This window comes from Dendropsophus ebraccatus, chromosome 8 (assembly GCF_027789765.1).
Source record: "Dendropsophus ebraccatus isolate aDenEbr1 chromosome 8, aDenEbr1.pat, whole genome shotgun sequence".
Lineage (NCBI taxonomy): Eukaryota > Metazoa > Chordata > Amphibia > Anura > Hylidae > Dendropsophus > Dendropsophus ebraccatus.
In genome coordinates this window covers 86,499,435-86,523,427 of record NC_091461.1, presented here as the reverse complement: position 1 = coordinate 86,523,427, position 23,993 = coordinate 86,499,435, and the positions used below count along the sequence as shown (strand labels likewise).

The following is a 23,993-nucleotide window of genomic DNA, read 5'->3' as shown; positions in this document are numbered from 1 at the left end:
TACAAATTGTTTATTTATTGATTTGTACTGACAGAAAAAACCCCCGAAGTGTCCCAGGACATAGTGCAGCTCAGTTGTTCCTTCACCCTCTATTCATTGAATGGTCGCCTTTACAGCTAATAATTGAATAATATAATGGCTAAACTGTTGAACATGTTTGCACGTTAGGTAGTGGAGAGTGGCAACAGCAAGTGTCATAACTGGAGCCCAATAGTAACAGTCTTGTTTCACTTAATTGTCTGCAAACAAAATCTGATAAATCTTTGGCTTGAACCAATACTAGATTAACATGAGATAAAAGGCAATATGGCATTTTCAAATAAAAAAAACAAAACAAAAAAAACAATCTTGATTCACACAGTGTAAGTTACGGCCATGCACAAGAATAACACAAGAGTTGGCTGCACATAGAGATTTCCCAGCGGTAACCTGTGGCCAACAATCCCATAATCCTTGTGACAGGTCTAATGCATTGCTGTTTCTGTACACATCTTATGATGTGAGGTGGAAGTACAGGATGTAAAAGGCAACTCTATTAAACATTCAGAATGAAGAGCTAAAGAAACATTCGCCTGCGTGGCCAGGTCTATGAGGATGGCAGCTCCTACTGGAGGTCTCTACTCGCTACAGATGTAACATATGTAGTGATGAGCGAAATTACCGAACTCTTGGCATTTGACTCCTGGTGGCTGGAGAAGCCCTAGGAGTCATATTAACCATGGATATAGCCACAGGCTGTATCAATGATTTCCTGGCAGCCCTAGGGCTGCCATCAACTTCTTGTGCCACCAGAAGTCAAATGTCAAGGGTTCGGCAATTTCATATGTTACATCTGTAGCAAGAAGAGGCCTCCACATTCAGTAAGCTTCCTGATTACTAAACATATGTTACTACAGAATATTTATTATACTTTAAGGCAGAGTAAAGGTCAATATATAGCGTAATGCTACATCCAATAGTGTTTACAAGGCAATCTGTAAAACATTCACAAACCCTCTCAGATCAGTCGCACTAAATATTTTTCAGAAGGGGAAGAAAAAAAAAAAAAAAAACTAAGTATTTAAAATAATAAAAAAAAAAAAATAGTCAAGGAGTATATTTGTGTTAATTCTATTTAGCACAGAATTGCATGTGAAGTATACATGGAGGCACTGCTATGGCTATGCTATGACTGACCTAACAATAGAAGATCTGACAATCAAGCATGGATGAAGCCAGTCACAACATCCTGCTCAAATGGCCAATAAATCGTGTAGCAAATCAACCAAACTAAAGCACCACTGAGCTGCTAGTAAAAGTTAAAAGGGACACACAGACGTGTGGTGACTACTCAGCCTCCCACCATCAGGAGCCTTATATAGCATGTACCCTTAAAGGTTAAGTATAACCACTGCAACAACTCCATACACAGGCTGCAGCATGTAGGCTAAAAACCATTAGGACATGGGAACCCTCGAAGCAGCATAAACCAGCCCCAATATACTGGTGCACAGTGTTCTATGTAACACTGTAATAACAGGACCTGGCGTACTGCACTGAAATGATCTATTCTCTGGGAAATACATGTCCAGGTTATGTCTGGACAGTGCATGATCTGGAATGGCCCAGTACTCTGTGTACAATGCTATACAGGTGATGCCTGTAAAGATGTTGCTGTGGTCTCTTACTGTTACATTAAGAAAAATCTGGGATTTATGTAGACATTCCAGCGAGAACAAACCTCCCACCATCACTGTTGGCGTTTGTTTGCTTACAGATGGAAGTGCTAAGTGTACATTCATCTCACTGCTCCATCACCATCTAAAAAGGACACTTAACAAATGGCTGAATTCTCTGCATAGTTTAGGAATATTAAAAGCGCTAAGAAAAGTGGGGATGCCAGTCTTATATGATGAAAATAGCACCGAAACACCAAAGTAAAAAAAAAAAAAAAAAAAAGTATGAGGGCAGCTGCTTAGTGTTCTACTTGACAGTGATGCCAGTATTATACTATGAATACTGGCTGTGCTCAGCTATAAAGGCAAAGTATGTATGCAGGTGAAATGAAAATACATGAGTATCATATCCGGTTATGAAAGATGGTGTATTGCACATGGGACTGGTATCTCCCAAAACAAACCAGAAAAATGAGGTTTCTCAATAGTAAAGAAATGCACTGTGGGGAAGCCCATGAAAATAATCGTGAGTTAAGCAATTTACTGATGGAGGAGGCCAGGAGACTCTAGATGCTTTGTGAAAAGGATCATTTGAGGCCCATTTTAGATATTGACTTCCACATCAGTCTGTATAATGACACAGTATTAGTGTGCTCTGTACAATACAGAGTGGCTAGATTAGATCCCGGGGTCCAAGGGATTACTGGTACCATGGGGTTTTACGGGCCCAACGAAGTGTGAATCCAGCATCTGTACGGATCTTGATTGATGCAGCTTCAGCCTCTCTCACAGTCTCTTTCACAGACTGCATCAGGTTCTGTGCATTATGGACAAGCATTTCTGTGGCCTGCAGAACAAGACATTCACATAAAGAGAATGAGTACATTTTCCAGCCATACAGGAATGTCTTATAAAAAGATCAACTGACAATTCTCAGAGGGCATTTACTAAGAAAAAGGTGATTTCTGGGATTCCTTTTTAGGCTGCTTTCACAGGGGCCACATTTTTATATCAATATTACGACTGCAAGCCCAATGCTGACCACGGATCTAATGACCCAAACTGACAGCTGGCACTTATGGGTTCTCATTAAAGCAGTTGTTTTGGAACTCTCAGAACTAAGGGTCCTTTAAGACAAATACATTTGTCAGCTAAATCGTTCGTGCAGCCATGGAAACTGACAGCACAGATAAACATATATTCGTGCTGTCAGTTTCCATATCACACAGAAGCACATACTTACCGCTGCTGTAATCCAGCATCTCATTCCTCCTGCTCTCCTGTCCAGCCACTGTCTCTTCAGGCCCTGCCTCCAACTGAATGATTGACAGCCAGAAGAGGTGGCTCTGAAGACAGTGGCTGGGTGGAAGAGCTGGAGAACAGTGGCAAGTATATACTGCAGTATGACACTAAAACTGACAGCATGGATCTATGTATAACTGTGCTGTCAGTTTCTCTTTATGGACATCGGACTCACATCCCATTTACACAGGCAGATGTGTGGCCAGTTACGATAAAATTAAAAGCCTGCCGTTTTGCCCATCCTCAGCTGATCACTGTTACTTTTACATAGGCATCTGCCGAAGAAGTGTTCCTTGCAACGCTCCTGGCCGATAATCAGCCCGTGTAAAAGGCCCTTTCCATGGATCCAAAAGTGCAGAAAGATGACAGCATTAAGCCAGCTTCTTATCCCAGATCTTACCTGTTCAGACTCTTCATCGCTGATGTTGGTCCTGCCCAACATAGTGGCTTTCACTGTACTAAGAATCTTCAACTGAGTGCTAATGGTTGGGATTCTTTCACAGACCTGCAATGTAAGGGAAGAAAAGGCTACTCAGTTATAATGTTCTGCAGTCATATCTAGTGGATGGTTAATACATAAACCTGCGGTATGGTCACCGTTTTACTGCATAGTCACTTGTATACCCTAAATCTGGATTTTAGCATATAACATTCAAGAGTGTATCATTTTCACCATTTTACTCAGAAGCTCACACATACACATAAATTGTCACCTGGAGAAGAGTAACTGGGAAAATCATCTTCATATATACATGGATGGGTAATATTTTCATATTGTGCTATGTGCCATGTAGAACCGCAATCCGCAGTCACAGGTATAAACTGGAACCTCCAACAGTTACAAAATTTTTGTTTTCTCTTGGTAACTCAAACATGTCACAGGGATTTGTCATTTACCTGCAGCAGGTTAGTTTTGATCCTCTTATCTGTGCATTGTTTAGCCACTTCCTTAGCCAACCTGGTCACCTCATCTGAAGCTTTAGCGATATCCTTGGCACACTGAATTAGGGCTCTCTTGTTCCCGCTGCCTCCTCTGACAAGCCGAGACATCTCTGCCATGAGCAGAGCCATGCGCTTGGCTGCTGCGATGATGTCATTGCCCTGAAACAGAGTAGATATGTCAGAGAGAGAACAGAAAGGCACTTGGCTAGTATGTGGGATCAGCCATTTCTTTTAAATGGGCAGCAATGAACAAAGTAACCTCAAGGTAATAAAAAATCTGAAGCATTATTTTGTCATTTTACAGCAAAACAAAAACAGATCCATATTCCATATCCTGTTAGCAATATATAGATGGAATATTAGGGAGTGCTCGATGTTCATGTGCTCTCAGTGGCCTTACTCAATAGACAGTGTACAGATAGGTGGTCATCCCTTGATACTAGGCCTGATGTCCGACTCCTTCCTGGATAGACCAGACCAGTAAGATTTTCAATTTGGCAAATTATCCAATGCATTAGATGCCACAAATTTAGAATAAATATAAATGTAAATCATTTTAAAATCCAATGAGAGGCACCATGAATAAGTGTGGATCTTGCAGGATGGACGTTACCTGCAGATTGCAAAACAAATGAACTTTCCAGACATTTGCATAGTTAAACCAGTGACACGCAACACTGAAACAAACATACAGAAGTGTGCACATGTACAGATGTTGCTTGGACAATTCAGTAGAATGGAATGGCCTTTAATATAGCATATAAACAGACGGCCATTTACACACCAGTGCTCACTTGCCAAACTGCACCATATGAAAACTTACAGGCCGTTGGTTAGTACCAAACACAGCATGCATTGGTAGCAACGATTAGTATGTACACACCTGATGGCAGACAGTACTAGGTGTAAAGTGGAAGGGACTCTGCATTCAACACCCCTAAATACAGGTCAAGCACAGTGACCCCAGAAAGCAATCACCATGAAGAACATGATCACTTCTGCACCAATCCAGCAGTATTTCATATAAATCATATGTAATCTTTTTACTTTTTTTTTTAAATCAGTTTATAACTGTGTATTAAAAAAAACACTAGCTGTATAATAAAATGTTACGTAACATAGAATAATGGATTTTTCGCTTCAATTCCACAAATTTTTCAGGATCTCTGTTTGCTATCCTCATAATATATACAGGTGCAGAACTTCTATCAGAGGTGAAGAACTGTATCTCTCTCTGAGGTCTGGTTTTTAGTTAAAGAATATAGACAAGAATGCTTCCATTCAATGACAGCATGCAGAGACACTGAAAAGATTTACTGATACACAGACTGTATAAAAAAGTTACACAACTTTTTATTATACAATGAATACACTTACAATACGTAAAACCTTATTAGGTAACACACCTGAAGTGTGCTTGTTCTTATGCTTGTGCTTATTTAATGATTTCAAGGATCAAGGTTTGCTGCCAGGAGGCCTGATGGGACACTATTTACCTCCTCTTCCCTGTCTACCTACAGATTTGAGTAACATTGCAGTACCTCAGGTCTAAAAAAAATAAAAATACATTTATAAATTATCTATCTGTTTTAGGAGAAGTCACACGAAACTCAAAAAGGAAGGAAGGCAGGGGGGTGCAGGAACATATTAGACAAAGTAAAATTACCTATCCTTGTGCCCCACAGCAGCACTCCCGGGTCCAGCTGACAGCCGCCGATGTCCTGCAGCTCTTGCCTGCTCAGCCAATCAGTGACTAGTGCAAGACACCACCCTAGTCACTGGCTGAGTGGGCAGTCAGTCAGTTGGGCTGTGACATTGCAGCTGGAAGAGCCAGGTGCGTGACATACTCTGATTCCAGCCAAAAATTACATCTGGCAGCGCTCAGTGAGACCCCATGAAAGGGGTGGGTAAGTATACTTTGTTTATTATTTTCCCGCACCCCCCTGTCTTCCTCTCTTTCTTTGAATTTCATGGGACTTTTCCTTTAATAAAAACAAATGCTATCCCTAATCACTGAAACCAATTAGGGGGCAGTCACACGTTCAATGATTAAGGTCTCTGCACGGAAGATGTGCTACAGACCAGAATACGGAATTCATGGCATCATGATTCATCAAGAAGCTAGGAGCTCAAAAACAGTTTTGCATTACTGTACTGACACAGTGTCAGTACAGTGGTTTACTGAGTGCAATACGTGGATTTGGATGAATACAAGTCCTTGTTGTCCATAGTTGACATGCCTCCCCCACCCTTTTTTTTTATCACTCCCCCTTATGTTCATTTGTTCATATTTGTCTTTGCCTGCAGTGTGAAATACCTAATGGTCGCCACACGTGTGGGTGTCTCTGCCCCAATTTTGTTCATTGCTTTTTGTTTGTTGTGATAAAACTCTCAATTAAATAATATTTTTTTCTGGGCTAGGTTGCGCATAAACTTTTTAACCCCAACCCCTAATAGAGTAAAAATTAAGTTATGGTATTAGCCTATACAAGACGGGATGGTGTATCACGGTGGAGTATTAGCCTAAATGAAGACTTAACTGTTTGGCCCCTGTAGGTGCCAAGAAAATAGCAGGATCTGTCTGCACATACAAGTCAATTAATGACAGCTTAAAGTGTTTGGTATGTTCAAGGACACGCACAGCAACCTCTATCCACAGGGTAACAGTGGGGATTTGAGTGTGTTCCAATGATAACCTATAGGGATGTGCACAATCATTAACAAGCGTCTCCAGATAAATGACACTTAAACTGGAAATTAAGAATGCTGTTGAATAATTTTGCCTTTGTTCCTCATGGTTTTTTTTTTTGCTCTTTGTCAACGTGACTGCTATTCCAATTCATGTCCTGGTCTCTGGGCTTTTTTTAATCTGCATTTATTTGCTAAGGAACACTACTTGAAATGTGAAAGCCGCCCTACCCTGTTCATTTTAATGAGGATATAAAAAGGCACTACATAGCTGACTAGGACATTCTGCTCTTGCTAGTGAGGTCCAACATATTTTTGGACCCGATCACTGTCTTAAGGCCACTTACTGTGTATCCATGCAAAAAAATAAACCAAAAACCTTTTGTGTACTAGCTATAGGTTATAGCACACCTATATAATACTATGTAATACTATATAGGGAACAGAATACCTTGCAGTTAACGCATTAGTTGTACAAATGTTCTTAGGGAGTGATTTGTATTTTTACACCACAGAGATGAAGAGGGGGCAAAATGGTAAAAATTAGGGTACAAACACACACACCGTATACGTAGCGTATTTTCTGCTGCGATACGCAGCCGATACGCAGCAGATTAGGTCTAAATAACTGAACACAGCATAAAATCTGCTGCGTATACGGTGTGTGTGTTTGTACCCTTAAAAGGGAGTCTAACCTGCTTATATCTCTCTAGTGCACCGGGCACAATTTCCGTGCTTTTAGCAGTTCAAACCTTACGCTAATTAGGCATTTTGGTGCACTTGGGGTGGGACTACCATCCCCAGTGCACCGTGCCACCCCAGCCAGCCTGTTCTGCTGATATTCATTAGAAGGGGCGGGGCGTCCAGATGGGTGCACTGGCGAGTGGTAGTCCCATCCCCAGTGCACCAAAACACCTAATTAGTACACAGATTAAACTGCTAACAGCACGAAAACAGCATCAAGGATGAAAGTAAGAAACTTACATTCAATCTCAGCCTCCTGTGCGCTATAGGGAGATATCAGCAGGTTAGATGCTTCTAACCTGCTCATAGTTCCCCTTTAAACCCTCCACCTCCAGAAATGGTTCATACAACCACCCATTCCCATCCCCACAAGGAACAACTGTTTTGATGCCGGTTTAAACCTTTTGATCATGTAGACAAACTATTTCCATAAAGTGTCAGACAAAACACACATCTCTGAAGACCACTGCCATTCCAAGCCATGCGACTGTTCTCAGTGTAAGCCAACAGGACATCAAATCTGTGAAACAGTGAGAGCAGCAGGCAGGACATATGTATCATCTATCACAGACATCTCTCCAAGTATCCTAATGTCTAATCCTTCATGAGTTCTGCTTTAGATAATGTAGGAGTATCAGTCTGAATAAGCTTACATCTTTATATTTCTGTACTATGGCATATGATGATGAAATATTATAATATTTTAGTATTCTTTAATCCTGTAAAAATATAGGACCTGACAGACCAAAATACTGTAATCTTGTGAGCTGCAGCTCGGCACTGCCTACTTAACACCTCGGTTTTCTGCTGACCGATTCAGTAATATGCGGCTCAAGCTGGCTAGTAAACAGGTCCTGTTGATTGGCGCTTGCTGAGCCTATCTGCATGTTCGTTGGCTGATCACAGGCTCTATTACATGGGGCAATATTGGCCTGATTTAAGCATAATAAGGGCCTTAAAACTTCCAAGATGCCAATTTAGAAAAATCTAAACTGAATAATATAATACCTTGCTGGGTATCAATAACATCGCTCTTGTCCATTGGCTATTCTAGTAGTTCAGCTCACCCACTTTAATGGAGGATGAGCTTCAATTTCTGGCGCAGGCCATAAATAAGAATAGTGCTATTTTGAGATAAAAAGTGGACCCCTAGTTGTAATCCTGGACAAGCCCTTTAGGCCTGTATTGGGAGTCTATGCTCTGACAAGGTGTTTTTGTCATAAGTATTACAGGACCTAAAAACCATAAAATGAGCATCATTAGAAGACTCTTATTGGAATACAAGAAAACATAGACAAGCCAATATTTACTGAAGAAGCCATACAACGGCTCACACAAGCCGACACAGTAAATAACACACTCAGCGACACGATCAGCTTGGCGCAGACTGGAGGCGCAAACTGTGTCATGGATGGAGGGAGAGGGGTGGGATGCACATGGCAGGGTGGAGGATGCAGAGCTTGGTAACCATTGAGTACCTTACTGGACCATTTGGTAGCCTCCCGATGCAAAGACTGAGCTGCGGCCAGCATTGGCTGGTTTACAGGCTGCCCCTCAGGCACTAATAGCAGCTCTGGCTCATAATCATCTTCAATGTCAGAGGAGAGGGCAAATTCCACTGACGCCTCCTCCTCCTCTTCCTCACGCTCCTGCTCTACCTCAGACACAACGGCTTCTCTACCCTGCGGAGTAGTGGGTGCAGGGCTTCCAGGTGACTTGGAGGGCAGGGAGGGGTAAAGAAAGGGGGACAGGTTAGTACCAAAAGCAGAGGTGGGACAGGAGGGCCAAGGGTCCAATGCACCTGAAGCCAAACCATGTCTCTGGAAATACTTCAATTTTTACCTTTAGGCAGAGACATTTTGTTACAATTTGCATGTTAAAACCAGGGTTTGAAAGCAGACTGCAAATATACAAAGTTCTACTGTAAGTTGACACAGGGATTAGTAACTATGTAGTTTGCTTTACTATACAACAATCATTTATTTAAAATAAAATAATAAAAAAAGCTTTCTAAAAGCTATAGTTACATTGCTAAGATTACATTGCTAATAAGATTGCTAAGATTACATCTAATAAGATAATAAAAATTCTACAGATGGGTTAGGGATACCCTAGGGCAGTGTTTCTCAACTCCAGTCCTCAAGACCTACCAACAGGTCACGTTTTGAGGATTTCACATGTGATATAATTATAGTCAGTAACTGCCACAGCTGTTCTTTGTATGGGATATCTGCAAAACATGACCTGTTGGTGTGTCTTGAGGACTGAGGTAGCACTGGCTGCAACTGTAAGTGCATCTACACTATATTTACACATAAAAGTCACAGAGAAAAAAAAAAATCACTAGACTGTCATCATCGCTTCATGCTGCAGAATAAAGTATCTGACAGATTCACTTTAATCTTCTACAGGAGATCAAGGACAAACTATACTTACTGCTGATAAAAGGGTAATATATCTGCTCATTATGAGCATCTTTAACTCTATTTCCAGCCATTTTAGGGAGTTTATATACAATTACTCAATATTTTACTTTTTTTGGCACTGCTCAAAGAAAAATCTAACTGAACAAAGAAAAACCCTAAAAATACAGCAGCATAAAGCCACTGTTTATTAAGAGTGGAGCTTCACTTAAATACATCTCTCATGTCTTCCACCGTGGGGCTTACATGCTTATAGAAAAAGGGGAAGACATATTTGTTACATATGGTAAAACAACAACTAAGTCTTGACAATTATTGTTCCTAGCTCCAGATACAAATTAGGAGAAATATTTGTAGGAAATCAACATACATCGGCACCAGACTAGAATAGACTAAAGGCTAGGTGTGTGCTATGTTAAGCAAGGGATCCCTTTCTGGTCCACCAGTAAGTATTACTAAACAGAAGAAATAATGTCCATCAACTATAACAAACCAATAGCTGACCAAAGTAGAATGCAACAAGCCAGGGAGCAATGGAAATGGTCACAAGGGTCTCTAATAATCTAATGACCAGTGCCATTGTCACGAGAATACTACTGGGATAAATATATAAGATATTTAGGTGAAAACCTTTTGTGTGGTTTAGAAATTAGGTCCCTTGAGTCCCAGCAGTGGAGCACAGCTTCTGATTCCTGACTGCACAAATACACTATAAGGACAAAAGCATTGGGGCACATTACACCTACAGGGGCTTTTAGGACATTTCAGACTTCTTGTTTCACACCAGCCATGCCATTATGGACCTTGCTACAGTGGTACAGTCATGCTAGAATAGAAAGGGGCCACATTGTGTCCACACTCTCACATCCTCTTGGTGTGGCGCTACAGTTTTGGTCAGCTATGGGCTTGACTGTTGTACCACATTAGCACTGTTTCTTCTGTTTCGTTACCTTTAGAATCTTTAGCTATAATGTTTTCCCTATTCAGTTAGGAGGCTCTTAGTCCTCCTCCATCTCGAAGAGTCTGAATTAGTTTATTAATAACCCCAGGCAGTTAAACATGCTTCTCTCCTTCTGAAAGTGTAACTCTCAGTTGTGAGTTGTAAAAAAAACATTAATGAATGGGTAGCTGCAGATAATACTGCATGAACACCGAAAGCATATAACATGTAAAATATCCGTATCTTTGTAGTTTGACTACACTTCTCTACAGAAGATTTTAAGCAGTTGACATTTGAAAATTACCTTGCTGGACCACTTGCGAGCTTCATCGTGAAGCTGTCTGGCAGCCACCATCATTGGCTGATTCACCACCTCACCCTGCTTCTGCTCAGGGAACTCCTCATCTTTCTCTTCAGGAGGTGGTGGTCTGGGAGGTGGAACTTCTCCCTCAGGAAGAGGGGGCTTTGGAGGTGCTGCTTCATCAGTCAACTGGAAAAAAATAAAATAAAAAAAAAAAAAAACATGAAAAAAAAAAAATTATTATTTTATATATTTATTAAAGGGTTTAACCAGCGCTACAAAAACATGGCCACTTTTCCCCCTACTGTTGTCTCCAGTTCAAGTGCAGTTTGCAATTAAGCTCCGCTTACTTCAATGGAACTGAGTTTTAAAACCCCACCCAAACTGGAGACAACAGTAGGGGGAAAGTGGTCATGTTTTTGTAGCGCTGGATAACCCCTTTAAGTGCAGCTAACATATTCCCTTTCGAGATGGTCTACAAATTAACCTTGGCATAATTTTTTGCCTTCATATTTCCAAGCCTACACATGTTTTGTAGTTTGTTATGTATGCAATATAGGTGTACGTGATATATATCATATTACATATACACACAAAAGATCAGATAACAGGGTCACTTACCCTCAGGTGTTCCAAGTCTGGAGGAGGTGGGGGGAATTCTGGTTCTGGTGGCTGGAATGCTTCCCTCACTTTAGCCACTGCTCCTAAAATCCTGTATCCTGATTCTAGAAAGCTTTTCTGTAAAGCTAGACACAAAAATAAAAAAAACTTAAGACTTTGTTTTAAATCAGGGCCATAAAAAATTATTGTATTTTAAAGATAACTTCACAGTTTAGGCAATAGGATATAAAAGTGAACCGTGTTCCTCTAAGCTGAAGGCCTGTAGCATCAATGTCATTTAGGCTATGTTCACACTACGTAAAAGTACGGCCGTTGTTGCCATGGCTGTGGAGTCGGTAAGCGACAGCTCCGACTCCAACTCCGTCCTGAATTTTATCAGGACAGACTCCCGACTCAGACTCCCGACTCCTGCTCCTTCATAAATGGCCAGTCATATACCTGGGGAGTTATTTATCACACTGGCTCAGCAGTTTCTCTCTAATGTCTTACATGATCCTGGGGCGACTTCTGAGGGAATAAGGAAACATATAAAGCAGCTTCTCCTGTGTGTGCAGTGGATGCAGCCAGTCTCCAGCCTCCATGTCCTGAACAACTCAGAACTAGACTAGATAGAGCAGGTGGTCTTTTCTGCTGACAATCTATGTTTCTAACTAAATATTCACCACACACAAAAGATACACTGCTAACAATGCCAGATACCTGTGATATTGAGGTCAGCCATAGTGATATACAGGGGGTCACACATAGTAATATAGAGAGGGGTCACATATAGTGATATAGAGGTCACACAGGGATATAGAAGGTCACTGTGGGGGCATGCAATAGCACGCACACACACACACACACACACAGCCTGCTGCAACCATAGCATACACACACACACCCTGCTGCAGCTATAGCACACACACAGCCTGCTGCAGCCATAGTGTGCACATACACACACACACAGCTTGCTGCAGCCATGGCACACATACACACAGCTTGCTGCAGCCATAGCCCCCCCACACACACAGCCTGCTGCGGCCATAGCACACACACACACAGCTTGCTGCAGCCATAGCACACACACACACAGCTTGCTGCAGCCATGGCACACACACACACACAGCTTGCTGCAGCCATGGCACACACACACACACAGCTTGCTGCAGCCATGGCACACACACACACACAGCTTGCTGCAGCCATGGCACACACACACACACAGCTTGCTGCAGCCATGGCACACATACACACAGCCTGCTGCAGCCATAGTGTGTGCACACACACACACACACAGCTTGCTGCAGCCATGGCACACACACACAGCCTGCTGCAGCCATAGCGCACACACACAGCCTGCTGCAGCCATAGCGCACACACACAGCCTGCTGCAGCCATAGCGCACACACACAGCCTGCTGCAGCCATAGCGCACACACACAGCCTGCTGCAGCCATAGCGCACACACACAGCCTGCTGCAGCCATAGCGCACACACACAGCCTGCTGCAGCCATAGCGCACACACACAGCATCTTCTTCCAGAGAGAAAACACCACACTGAGGACAGAGGTTACAGCTACACTACTTATGTCTTCTCCTCCTCCTCTATATTACACAGGAAATCTTCATATTACACTGCTGCTCATATACAGTCATCCAGCATCCAGGAAGAGAACAAAACAGATCTTCCCCCACACAATTGACTCTTCCAGCTCAGAAACAAACTGCCAAATAGTGACCAACAACTTTTCCATGACCCCCCTTATGTAATAGGGCCAGTGTCCTATTAGAATGTAGCTCATAATATATATTCATGAGCAAAACTTGTAAAATTCATATCAAAATTCAGTTCTACATTTTTTTAAGATTTTTTTTAAAGCTGGAGACTGAGTCGGTACATTTTTTTCCGACTCAAACTCCAACTCCGACTCCAGCCAAAACTAGCTCCAACTCAGACTCCACGACTCAGACTCCACAGCCCTGGTTGTTGCCATCGGAAACAACGGCCGTACTTTACATGTGTGTGCACATTGCCTCTGTTACTATGGGATCCTGGCCGGAGCATATACACATCGTATACACTCCGGCCGGGATCCTGCACGGGGCCGCAAAAAACTGACATGTCAATTTTCTGCAGCCGCAGTTCAGTGAATTGCGGCCGTAGGAAACCCTGTCAGTTAGCACAGTGAAGCGAGCGGCTCCGGCTGCTTGTTTCATTGTGTGCTGTGGGAGGTTCTGATGCGGGCGTGCGCTGATGCGCCCGTATCAGAACCCTGCGGCCAAAAGATCATCCCGGCCGGTACTGACCCGGCCGGGTCACGGAACGCCCGGTCTCTATACGTTGTTTGAACATAGCCTTATACTGAACCTTATACTGAAATGTGTGAACTCATTCCTGGCCAATGTCACAGACAGGGGACTGGAGCACACAAAAGCTCTGACAAAAAAAAAAACCTTTAATTAAATGCACATATAAATACAACTAGCCACTAACAATACAACAGGGTACACTTTTTACCAAAAGGTCAAGACTGAAAACAAAGACTGCAAAGTAATTTAATGAATATCTTCAATCCAGTGCCAATGGCGGTAAATATGGTAAAATGTGGCTTAAATTAAAGTTACTTACTTGGGTCTGAGATATTGCCAGCTACAGCCTTGGCCTCTAAGACCATGGGAGAAATAGTTTTGCTGAGCTCATCTGATGCAGTTTTCACAGCTTCACGGAATTTGGGATCCTCAGAGTTCTCTACTTCCCTTTTTGCTACCAATAAAATACGATTTGCACGGCGGGCGATACTGGTGGCTCCGGCAACTAACATCTGGGGCTGCATATTAGCCATAGCCACCTTGCATTTGTCAATATCCTTTTTGATGGCCTCCTCTGATGCATCCAATAGGGATCTTGTATCAATGGCTTCATCGACCAGACCTGTTACATGAAAGTAAATAATTGGGAAATGGGAGATAAATCTTACTGGCTTGACAAAATATGCAAAAAAAAAAAAAAAAAAAAAAATCAAATCTATACAATCAGTTTACTACATCAACAAATTTTAATACAGCTTATAAAAAAACAAACCTGTCATCTTCTCTACATTATCAATCCACTGGTTTTTCATGGTTTCAAAGTGTTCATGGGCAGCCTGGTTCCCTGGATTACGTAACAGAATGCGAGCTGCAGAGACCACCTATATGAAATCCAAACAACTTATATTACTGAACAGATCTACACCTCCTGAAAACTCTTATCAGCAGAGTTAAATCTATATGGAAACTGATCCAGCAGGAACTGCAGGGAGATGTACGCTTCCTGCTTAAAGAAGTTTCTCACTCACAAAGACATTTGTAGACAATTTGTTAAATAAACCATATTTACAATTTTCTTACAATAGAAGTTGATGGATACCATTTAGCACTCATTCCATCAGAAGAGCTCTGTCAGCTTTATCTGCAGCCCCTCTTCTCTATTTTCCTGATCACTTTAAACTTACATCCTTAACCCCTGAAGGTCAAAGCCAATTTTCGTTTTTGCGCATTTGCTTTTTCCACTTTAATGTTTAAAAGGCCATAGCGCTTGCATTTTTTCACCTAGAGACCCATACGAGCCCTTATTTTTTGCGACACCAATTGTACTTTGCAATGACAGACTTTATTTTTCATAAACTATGCTGCGAAACCAGAAAAAAAATCATTTGCGCTGGCAAATTGAAAAAAAAGGAATTTGTTTTCATTTCAGAGAGTTTGTGTTTACACCGTTCACCCTGGGGTAAAACTGACTTGTTATGCATGTTCCTCAAGTCGTTACGATTACAACGATATGTAACATGTAAAACTTTTATTTTATTTGATGGCTTTTAAAAAATTCAAACCATTGTTAACAAATATATGTTCCTTAAAATTGCTCTATTCCCAGGCTTATAGCGCTTTTATCCTTTGGTCTATGGGGCTGTGTGAGGTGTCATTTTTGGCGCCATGATGTGTTCTTTCTATCGGCACCTTGATTGCACATATGCAACTTTTTGATTGCTTTTTATTAAATTTTTTCTGGATTTGATGCGACCAAAAATGCGCAATTTTGCACTTTGGAATTTTTTGGCGCTGACGCAGTTTATCGTGCGAGATCAGGAATGTGATAAATTACACGCGCGGCGATACCAAATATGTTTATTTGTTTATTTATTTATAAAATGGGAAAAAGTGGGGGTGATTTGAACTTTTAATAGGGGAGGGGATTTTTTTTATTAATAAAAAAAACTATTTTTTTTTTTACTGTAACTAGAAGTATATACACAGCAAAGATCCATTAGATTGGTCATACATTGCACTGCAATGTATTGCCGAGCCGGGATCAGCACGGATCGCATCGCTGGGGGGGGGGGGGGGGGGGGAAGGCGCAAGATCCGTCCCACTAAACACCAGGGACACCAAGAGCACAGCATCTAAATGCAGCTGTCAGGTTTGACAGCTGCATTTAGATGCTTAATTAGCTGGCGCGGCAACGGGACCATAACAGCCGGGAGCAGCGCCAGCTGCACATAACAGCCGGGAGCAGCGCCAGCTGCACATAACAGCCGGGAGAAGCGCCGTTCAGAGAGCCCCTCTCTGAACTCCCACCCGCGTCGCCATGACATATCAGATACGTCAAAGGACGCTAAGGGGTTAGAATCAAGTTTACTTTATCTGATTGTAAAGACCGCCGCTGTCTCCTATGGGCTACCTGGATGATCTAGAAATCACTTCTTACTTCGTCCTGCAATCTTTCAGAGTTTTTAAAGCTTTCCAGGCTTAGAAAACATGGCGGCTTTCTTTCAGAAACAGAACCACTTCTGTCCTCAGTGTGAATGTGGTTTGCAGTTCTTTTAAAGTGAAGAGATCTGAACCACAATAGATCACAACCGGTTTTTGCAAGGCAGTAGCTGTGTTTTTCGAATACTGGCTTAACCCCCTTAATTTTATGTGTGATATGCGGGGAAACAAAACAAAAATGCAAAAATTAACTGAAAGAAAAAAATACTAAATTTAAATCTACATGAAATCCTGAAAAATAAAAATAAAAAATGAAATGTGTGTCTGGTCACGGGGATGGGGGGGGGGGGGGGATCTGACGGGGGACGGCGGCATGGTGCTGCACTACTTAAATTGTTATTTAATTCAAACCTGTGGGGTTAGTTCTCTGGCCGTCTTCACTGATGTCTGGATTGCTTCCACAGTGGCTTTATTAGCGGCTCCCACGGCTGCCGCTTTCTCAGCAGTGGCCCCCAAACGTGCCGCATGGTTTTCAAAGTTGGCAGCTCTCTCATCAAAGACCTAACATGAAAGTTTACAAGAAATATATATACCGGCAGGGTAAGTATATTGTGTGTCAATTATTGGATGTCCTACAGATACAACAAAGTTTGTTTAAACTAACCTCATCTCTGTTGGGAGCATCAAGTGGTGCGGTGGCGGCTACAGCTAGGAGTTTTATAGGAGTAGTAGTATCACTGAAGACATCAGACACTTCCTGTGTCATGGCCTCCTGCATTTTCAACTTCAAATCCTTCAAAGAAAAACATATAATAAATCCCCTACTTTCCAATTAACATGAGTTAGCAAAATAAACAATGAGCATCAGGCAAAATAATACAGTCAATAAAAAGCCCCTTCACCTTCAATGCCTCCTGGAGTTGAGCGGCTACAGCACGAGCCTGGGGTGTATCTCCTTCACCACGTGCAGCAAGTTCAGCAAGCTGACCTGCCAGTTGTTCCACCCGGTCGCATCTGGCCATCATATCTTGTCGGAAAGGCCCCATCATTGAGTTGGCTAGACGACGGCCTTCAGCTACCAGACCGCGAATGGCAGCCTGACCTTTAAAGTTAAACATATCCAATATTATAAATAAAACTCTGAAATCATGCAGTTCTGTCTCACTACTAGGCCTAAAACTATGCTGGACTTCCTGTTCTGTCTATAACAATAAAAAGGATGCTGCTGTAAAGTGATCTATACAGCATTACATAGGTTAATGGGGGGGCTTCAATAACTGTAAAAGATTATACTACTGACCAATACAAATCAAAAAGGATCATCCCATGATTCAAAGTTTTTAGCTATCCACAGGATAAGAGATAACTAGCTGATCAGTGCAGGGGTCTAAATGCTGGGATCTCTAGTCACAAGAACAGAGGTCCCCGGGTGAATGGAGAAGGGGCACATGTTTGACTTTACTCCCATTACTTTCTATGGGTTTTTGGGAGGAAACTAAGCACTATACTTGAGGCAAAGAAAGCATATAGATGCTCCATTACTTTGGAAGACAAGAGACCTCATCTCCAATGATCAGTGGGGGTCCTGGAGGTTAGCCCTCACCAATCAGCTAGCTATCACAAATAACATGGAGAGGTAATAATGTGTCATCTTGGCATAACCCCTTTAAAGTGTCCCTGTAATTTAAAAAATGTCTATATGACATCTTAAAAGGTTTTAATTTATCAGTGTCTGGGTTTTCACCGATCAGTAGAACAAGAGCTTGGTAGAGCATTTCACTCATCTTGATATGGGTAAGCTAGCCAACACAGAAGGTAAGCTGTTAAGAGACCTTTCAGCACCAGTTGTATTATCAATCAAAATGGGGCCATTATGGATATGATAAGTATGATCACTGTGGATGTAGACAATATATTTACTTTACATACCCACTCCACGGTCATCCACTGAAGGATTGTCTATCCATCGCTGTGCCTGTTCTACTTTTCCTTCCATGTTTACTGCAGCTTTCACGGGGCGGCTGTTCCCTACAGCTCGGTTCACTTTAGTTTGAAGGTTCTGCAATGAGGTTGCAATTTGCTTAGCCAGGGCACGGGCCTCAGGAGTGTCACCTTTTCCTCTGGTTTGAAAAAAAAGAGCAAAAGAAAAACAATTGTTAGTACAGTTCATCTGCTCATTTATTTACAGCACCATATCTCAGTTCTGTTTCTTTCCCCTTCCCTCTGCAGCTCAGAATCTGCTTTCCATCTCAGAGACACATATAATCATTTAGAACAACTAACCCCCTATGTTTATAGAGTTTGCATTGAAACCCACAGAGGTACATTTATTATGCTTGTTTAGAACAAATGGTAGAATATCCTGAGCTACAGGTTACTGATACATACTGGTGACGGAGATCAGACAGCTTGGCAGTAAGAGCTGCTATTTCTCCCAAGGAACGTAGGATGTCCTCCCTGTCTTTGGGATCCTCACATAGTTCAGCAATCTTCTTTGCTTCAGCTAGAAGGGCACGAATGTTCTCTTCTCCTTCGGGACCACCATTGGGATCTGCAAGCCAGCTCTGAGAGAAGGAAATATATAACTTTTAGTCATTTGTATAGTAAAGCTCCATCTGCATCTTCCCCTTTTCCTCCTTGTTATGGGATGTTATTAGCATCACTCCTGAAGGCACAATCCTTAATGTCACTGGTGGCGTGTTTTTAGATGAGTATGGATGCATTTTCAATGGACAGACAAAATGAAGCTGCAGTCAGACACCTCTGGCAGAAGGTTTGCTCTCACAAAACAAGAGATCAGGTAAGGGTCCATTTACACAGAAAAATTATCTGACAGATTATCTGCCTAAGATTTGAAGCCAAAACCAGGAATGGATTTGAATAGAGGAGAAATCTCAGGCTTTCCTTTATGACCTGATCTCTGTTTATAGTCTGTTCCTGGCTTTGGCTTCAAACCTTTGGCAGATAATCTGTCAGAAATTCTGTGTAAATGGACCCTTAGTTGCATTCAAGTGCCTTGACAAATTAGACTAGTCTGTTTAAATATAAAAAAAACTTACAAAAAAAATAAAATAAAGTTTTGCAAAGTATATTGCAAAACTGCAAACATTATACATATGGTCAAACTACAGTCCATGCTTCCTGATATTTGGTACTTTTTCTGTTCAAAAAGTCCCAGTCCTATGTGTGCTCACGCAAGCAAAGACACCTGTTTATCATGCAGGTTGAATATCAGCTGAGGGCAATTAAAGGAGAAGTCCAGCAAAATTGTTTATTAAAGTATTGTATTGCCTCCCAAAAGTTATACAAATCACCAATATACACTTATTATGGGAAATGCCTATAAAGTGCTTTTTCCCTGCACTTACTACTGCATCAAGGCTTCACTTCCTGGATAACATGGTCATGTCACGACCAGACTCCCAGAGCTGTGCGGGCTATGGCTGCTGGAGAGGATGATGGCAGGGACTGAGGGACACAGGCCACTGGAGGGACACTGAGCATCCCTCTGCCATCATCCTCTCCAGCAGCCACAGCCCGCACAGTGAAGCCTTGATGCAGCAGTAAGTGCAGGGAAAAAAACACTTTATAAGCACTTACTGTAATAAGTGTATAATGGTAATTTTTATAACTTTTGGGAGGCAATACAATACTTTAATAAAAAATTTTGCCGGACTACTCCTTTAAGTTATGCTAATCATATTATTAACTTTTGCTTATTATATCAACAATGCTTTTTGTTATACAAAAATTCAGTCAGTATAACGTTACTGTGTGGCTACAGAGATTTTGGTGCTGTATAACAGGAGAACTGACAATACAATGCAAACAACCCTAAGGATTCTCTGCTATTGAATGTGGACACCAGCAGCTGTACACATGCGCAGTGAAGACTTGTCCTGCTCAGTGTGCGCTCAGAAATGGCAGTCAATCAGTACCAAGCCATGTCTGTGAGCTGCAAAAGACTGGGACTTCCTGAGTTTGGTCTTTTTTTTAAACAGAGAAAAGACCAAATATCAGCACAAAAGGAGCATGGACCGCAGTTTCACAAGAAGGGAGACAACTAGCGGCTATATGTATAATGTGGATTTTAATATATATATATATCTATCTATATCTATCTCCTGTAGGGAACAGCGGTATCTCCGATGTGACACACAGTCCTCCACCGGGTCGGCTCACACCCAGTACTGAATCCAAAAAAGCAAGTTGAAGACAGCGTCTTTTCGTAATCAGAAAAAGTATAGCTTTATTATGCCATATGCATACACAAAAAACAACGTTTTGGCCCTTCTACATCATGATGTAGAAGGGCCGAAACGTCATTTTTGTGTATGCATATGGCATAATAAAGCTATACTTTTTCTGATTACGAAAAGACGCTGTCTTCAACTTGCTTTTATATATATATATATATATATCTATATATATATATCTATATCTATATCTCTATATCTATCTATCTATCTATCTATCTATCTATCTATCTATCTATCTATATATATATATACACATATACACACACACACACACATTATATATATATATATATATATATATATATATATGTGTGTGTGTGTATATGTGTATATATATATATATATATATATAACTGAGTATATTGCAAAAACTGCTTGTGATGACAACCCCTGTTGATCAAAGAGACATGCCAATGATACTTTTCGGACCTTCTCCTAAGACATATATGTTCCACAGTCCTTGGTCTTACCTGAGCAGCATCAATCCTCTTCCCAATAGCCTGCTTGGAGTTTGTTAGGGCTTCCAATTTACGGGCAGCATTCTCCACTTTAGCTGTAAGGAGATCTAAGCCTTGAGATACCTGCTGTGCTTTCTGCATTGCAACAGGGGTAGCTCCTTGGCCTCTACATAGAAAGAAAAACAATACATAAATTACATATGAAAACGCTCCACATAACCGATTAAATATTAGTCTATGAAAACTATTAGGATGACCAGTTTTATTGGTGTTTTACCTGACAACAAGTAACTCCAGGAGATCTGCCTACATAACTAGGCTGATCTGCCATTCAAGAATCTGGGCAATGTTGTCAAGGTTTTATTTTCTAGACAGCACTATTATAAGGGTAATCCAGTTTTAGAAAAATCAGAGGATATTAATTGTATGATTAACCGTACATTCACATCACAATTGGCTTCTTTGTTGCTCAGATACATCAGCCTTCCGCAAAAAAAATGTATATGCATTAAAGGTTGTATTAAGAGAGCCCAAGCAGTGCTGGAAACAAGCACTATTCTCCTAAATCAGCATCTTTTACAGATCCTAAATCAGCATCTTTTACAGCAGGGGTGGGGAACCCCTGAGACCTCCCGATGCGGCCCGCAGCTCCCCTGTGATGCGCGCCGCTCTGGAGGAGGAAGAAGCCGGCATACACAGCATTCTCCGGTGTCTGTGACAGCTGCAGGACACAGGAGGATGCTGTCTATGCCGGCTTCTTCCCCACTAGAGCGGCGCGTGTCTTCAGTCTCCTGCGGGCAGCGCAATGACGTCATTTCAGCGCGTGCCGCCTGCAGGAGAAGACCGGCACAGAGGACCTGGGACAGAAGAGGACCTGGACAGCGTGGGAGCGGAGGTAAGGTGAGAGGGATGTTTATTTATTTTTTATTTGGGGGTTAACTAGGATCCCAGGGACAAGACTGATGGGGGTGATAACTAGGCTGCCAGAGACATGCCTGATGGGGGTGATAACTAGGCTGCCAGGGACAAGTCTGATGGGGGTGATAACTAGGCTGCCAGAGACATGCCTGATGGGGGTGATAACTAGGCTACCAGGGAAATGTCTGATGGGGGTGATAACTAGGCTACCAGGGACAAGTCTGATGGGGGTGATAACTAGGCTACCAGGGAAATGTCTGATGGGGGTGATAACTAGGCTACCAGAGACATGACTGATGGGGGGGGGGGGACAACTAGGCTACCAGGGACATGACTGATGGGGGGGGGGACAACTAGGCCACCAGGGACATGCCTGATGGGGGGATAACTAGGCTACCAGGGAAATGCCTGATGGGGGTTAACTAGGCTACCAGGGACATGCCTGATGGGGGTGATAACTAGACTACCAGGGACATGCCTGATGGGGGGGATAACTAGGCTATTAGGGACATGCCTGATGGGGGTGATAACTAGGCTACCAGGGACAAGACTGATGGGGGTGATAACTAGGCTGCCAGGGACAAGACTGATGGGGGTGATAACTAGGCTACCAGGGAAATGCCTGATGGGGGTTAACTAGGCTACCAGAGGCATCACTGGGGGGGTTAACTAGACTACCAGGGACATGACTTGGGGGTTAACTAGACTACAAGGGGCATCACTGGGGGTTAACTAAAATAGCAGGGGAACTGGGGGAACAATACTTTGCCTTGCCCCATGTGCTGCAAACCCACGCTACTAACTGCCGCGCACAGTATGCGGCCCTCGAATGATTTTATTAATGCCCGACCGGCCCTCGACATGGAAAAGGTTCCCCACCCCTGTTTTACAGCATCTTTTACAGATGCCGGACAATCCCTAGCCCTATAGGAGACGTGTGGTCGTCAGCAGCATTTTTTGACAGGTGCAAAGCCAATGAGCGAGCCTTTGCTCATTTATCGGCTGATCACTGGCCCAATAGCACGGGGGCTATAGCTGACTGGCTGGGTATATAATTGGTCTATGGCCTTAAGACTTGGACCCTCAATTGCTGAAATCCATGCTTTTGGGTCCAAGACAAACCATGCATATACTCGGGATATTTCTCGAAAATGTCTAGTTGACTATATTTAGACCATTAAATTCTATAAGGTCCCAAGCCTCTCCGCGAACACATACATCAGCATCCAATTTTGACATCTGTACCTGTGCAACAGAGAGGTAAACCATGATATGAATGTAACCAAAGTTAGCTATATAGTTGCTGAAGGTCAGTAAACAGAGACTGGCAAGGGACCAGAGAAGCCGCTCTACAGGAACACCAGGGGATTGGCACCTGCTGACTTTTCTGCAGATCTGCACTTAATTCACAACAATCTGATGCAAAGGTATAGAACATCTTCATTATTGATTAAATGGGAGCCCAAGACAAATACACACATGTAAAACATGGCCTTGGTGTACATAGGTGTCTATAAATAATATTCTGAGCTTCAATGGCTCTCAGCACTACCATCAAGGTTGTTTAACAGTGTGCATAAGCCATTACACCGAGATGTATAAAGATATTATGGCATTAATTTGCCAAATGGCTAAAGCACATTTACATGATTATTTTCATATCTGTAAATGGCTCGCAGATGCCAGATGCTTTTACCCAAACTATGCTGCCCACACTGCAGGCAGCATAGTATGACCACGGACACACTGTTTACAGCAGTCTTTTGTCTGCTACAGTATGTTAAGTAGTTCGGCTGTGTGTACTATGTAAATCCCTTAGTGCACACCCCAGTGCAGTGATGGAGGGGTGCAATATATACATTAGGGGCTGCTACCTCCACCAACCCACCAAGAATTGCGAGCACACAGGGGAAGAAGTCTGACGATCATTGGCAGGTGAACAATTTAATGAATACATTGGACTCTTCTGCAACACTGGGCAAATGCTGCAGACAACATACAGTAAGGGAAG

At 42.3% G+C, this 23,993-nt stretch overlaps 1 protein-coding gene across 2 annotated transcripts in view; it reads right to left on the bottom strand.

Annotated features, from left to right (window-relative positions):
* Window positions 1-14: 14 nt before the first annotated feature.
* Window positions 15-23,993, bottom strand: part of VCL (vinculin) — a 68,456-nt gene continuing 44,477 nt past the window's right edge. Inside the window, exons 9-22 of one of the 2 annotated variants that reach the window (XM_069980838.1) lie at window positions 21,077-21,230; window positions 18,736-18,911; window positions 18,277-18,467; window positions 17,250-17,449; window positions 17,012-17,140; window positions 16,759-16,908; window positions 14,681-14,789; window positions 14,228-14,530; window positions 11,617-11,741; window positions 10,999-11,184; window positions 8,810-9,046; window positions 3,855-4,058; window positions 3,358-3,462; window positions 15-2,502 (exon numbers count right to left, since the gene is read on the bottom strand). In XM_069980838.1, the coding sequence (XP_069836939.1) occupies window positions 2,356-2,502; window positions 3,358-3,462; window positions 3,855-4,058; window positions 8,810-9,046; window positions 10,999-11,184; window positions 11,617-11,741; window positions 14,228-14,530; window positions 14,681-14,789; window positions 16,759-16,908; window positions 17,012-17,140; window positions 17,250-17,449; window positions 18,277-18,467; window positions 18,736-18,911; window positions 21,077-21,230 (2,416 nt within the window). In that variant the 3' untranslated portion in view covers window positions 15-2,355. The remainder of the gene's footprint in view (window positions 2,503-3,357; window positions 3,463-3,854; window positions 4,059-8,809; window positions 9,047-10,998; window positions 11,185-11,616; window positions 11,742-14,227; window positions 14,531-14,680; window positions 14,790-16,758; window positions 16,909-17,011; window positions 17,141-17,249; window positions 17,450-18,276; window positions 18,468-18,735; window positions 18,912-21,076; window positions 21,231-23,993) is intronic. The other variant, XM_069980839.1, reaches the window with a different exon arrangement.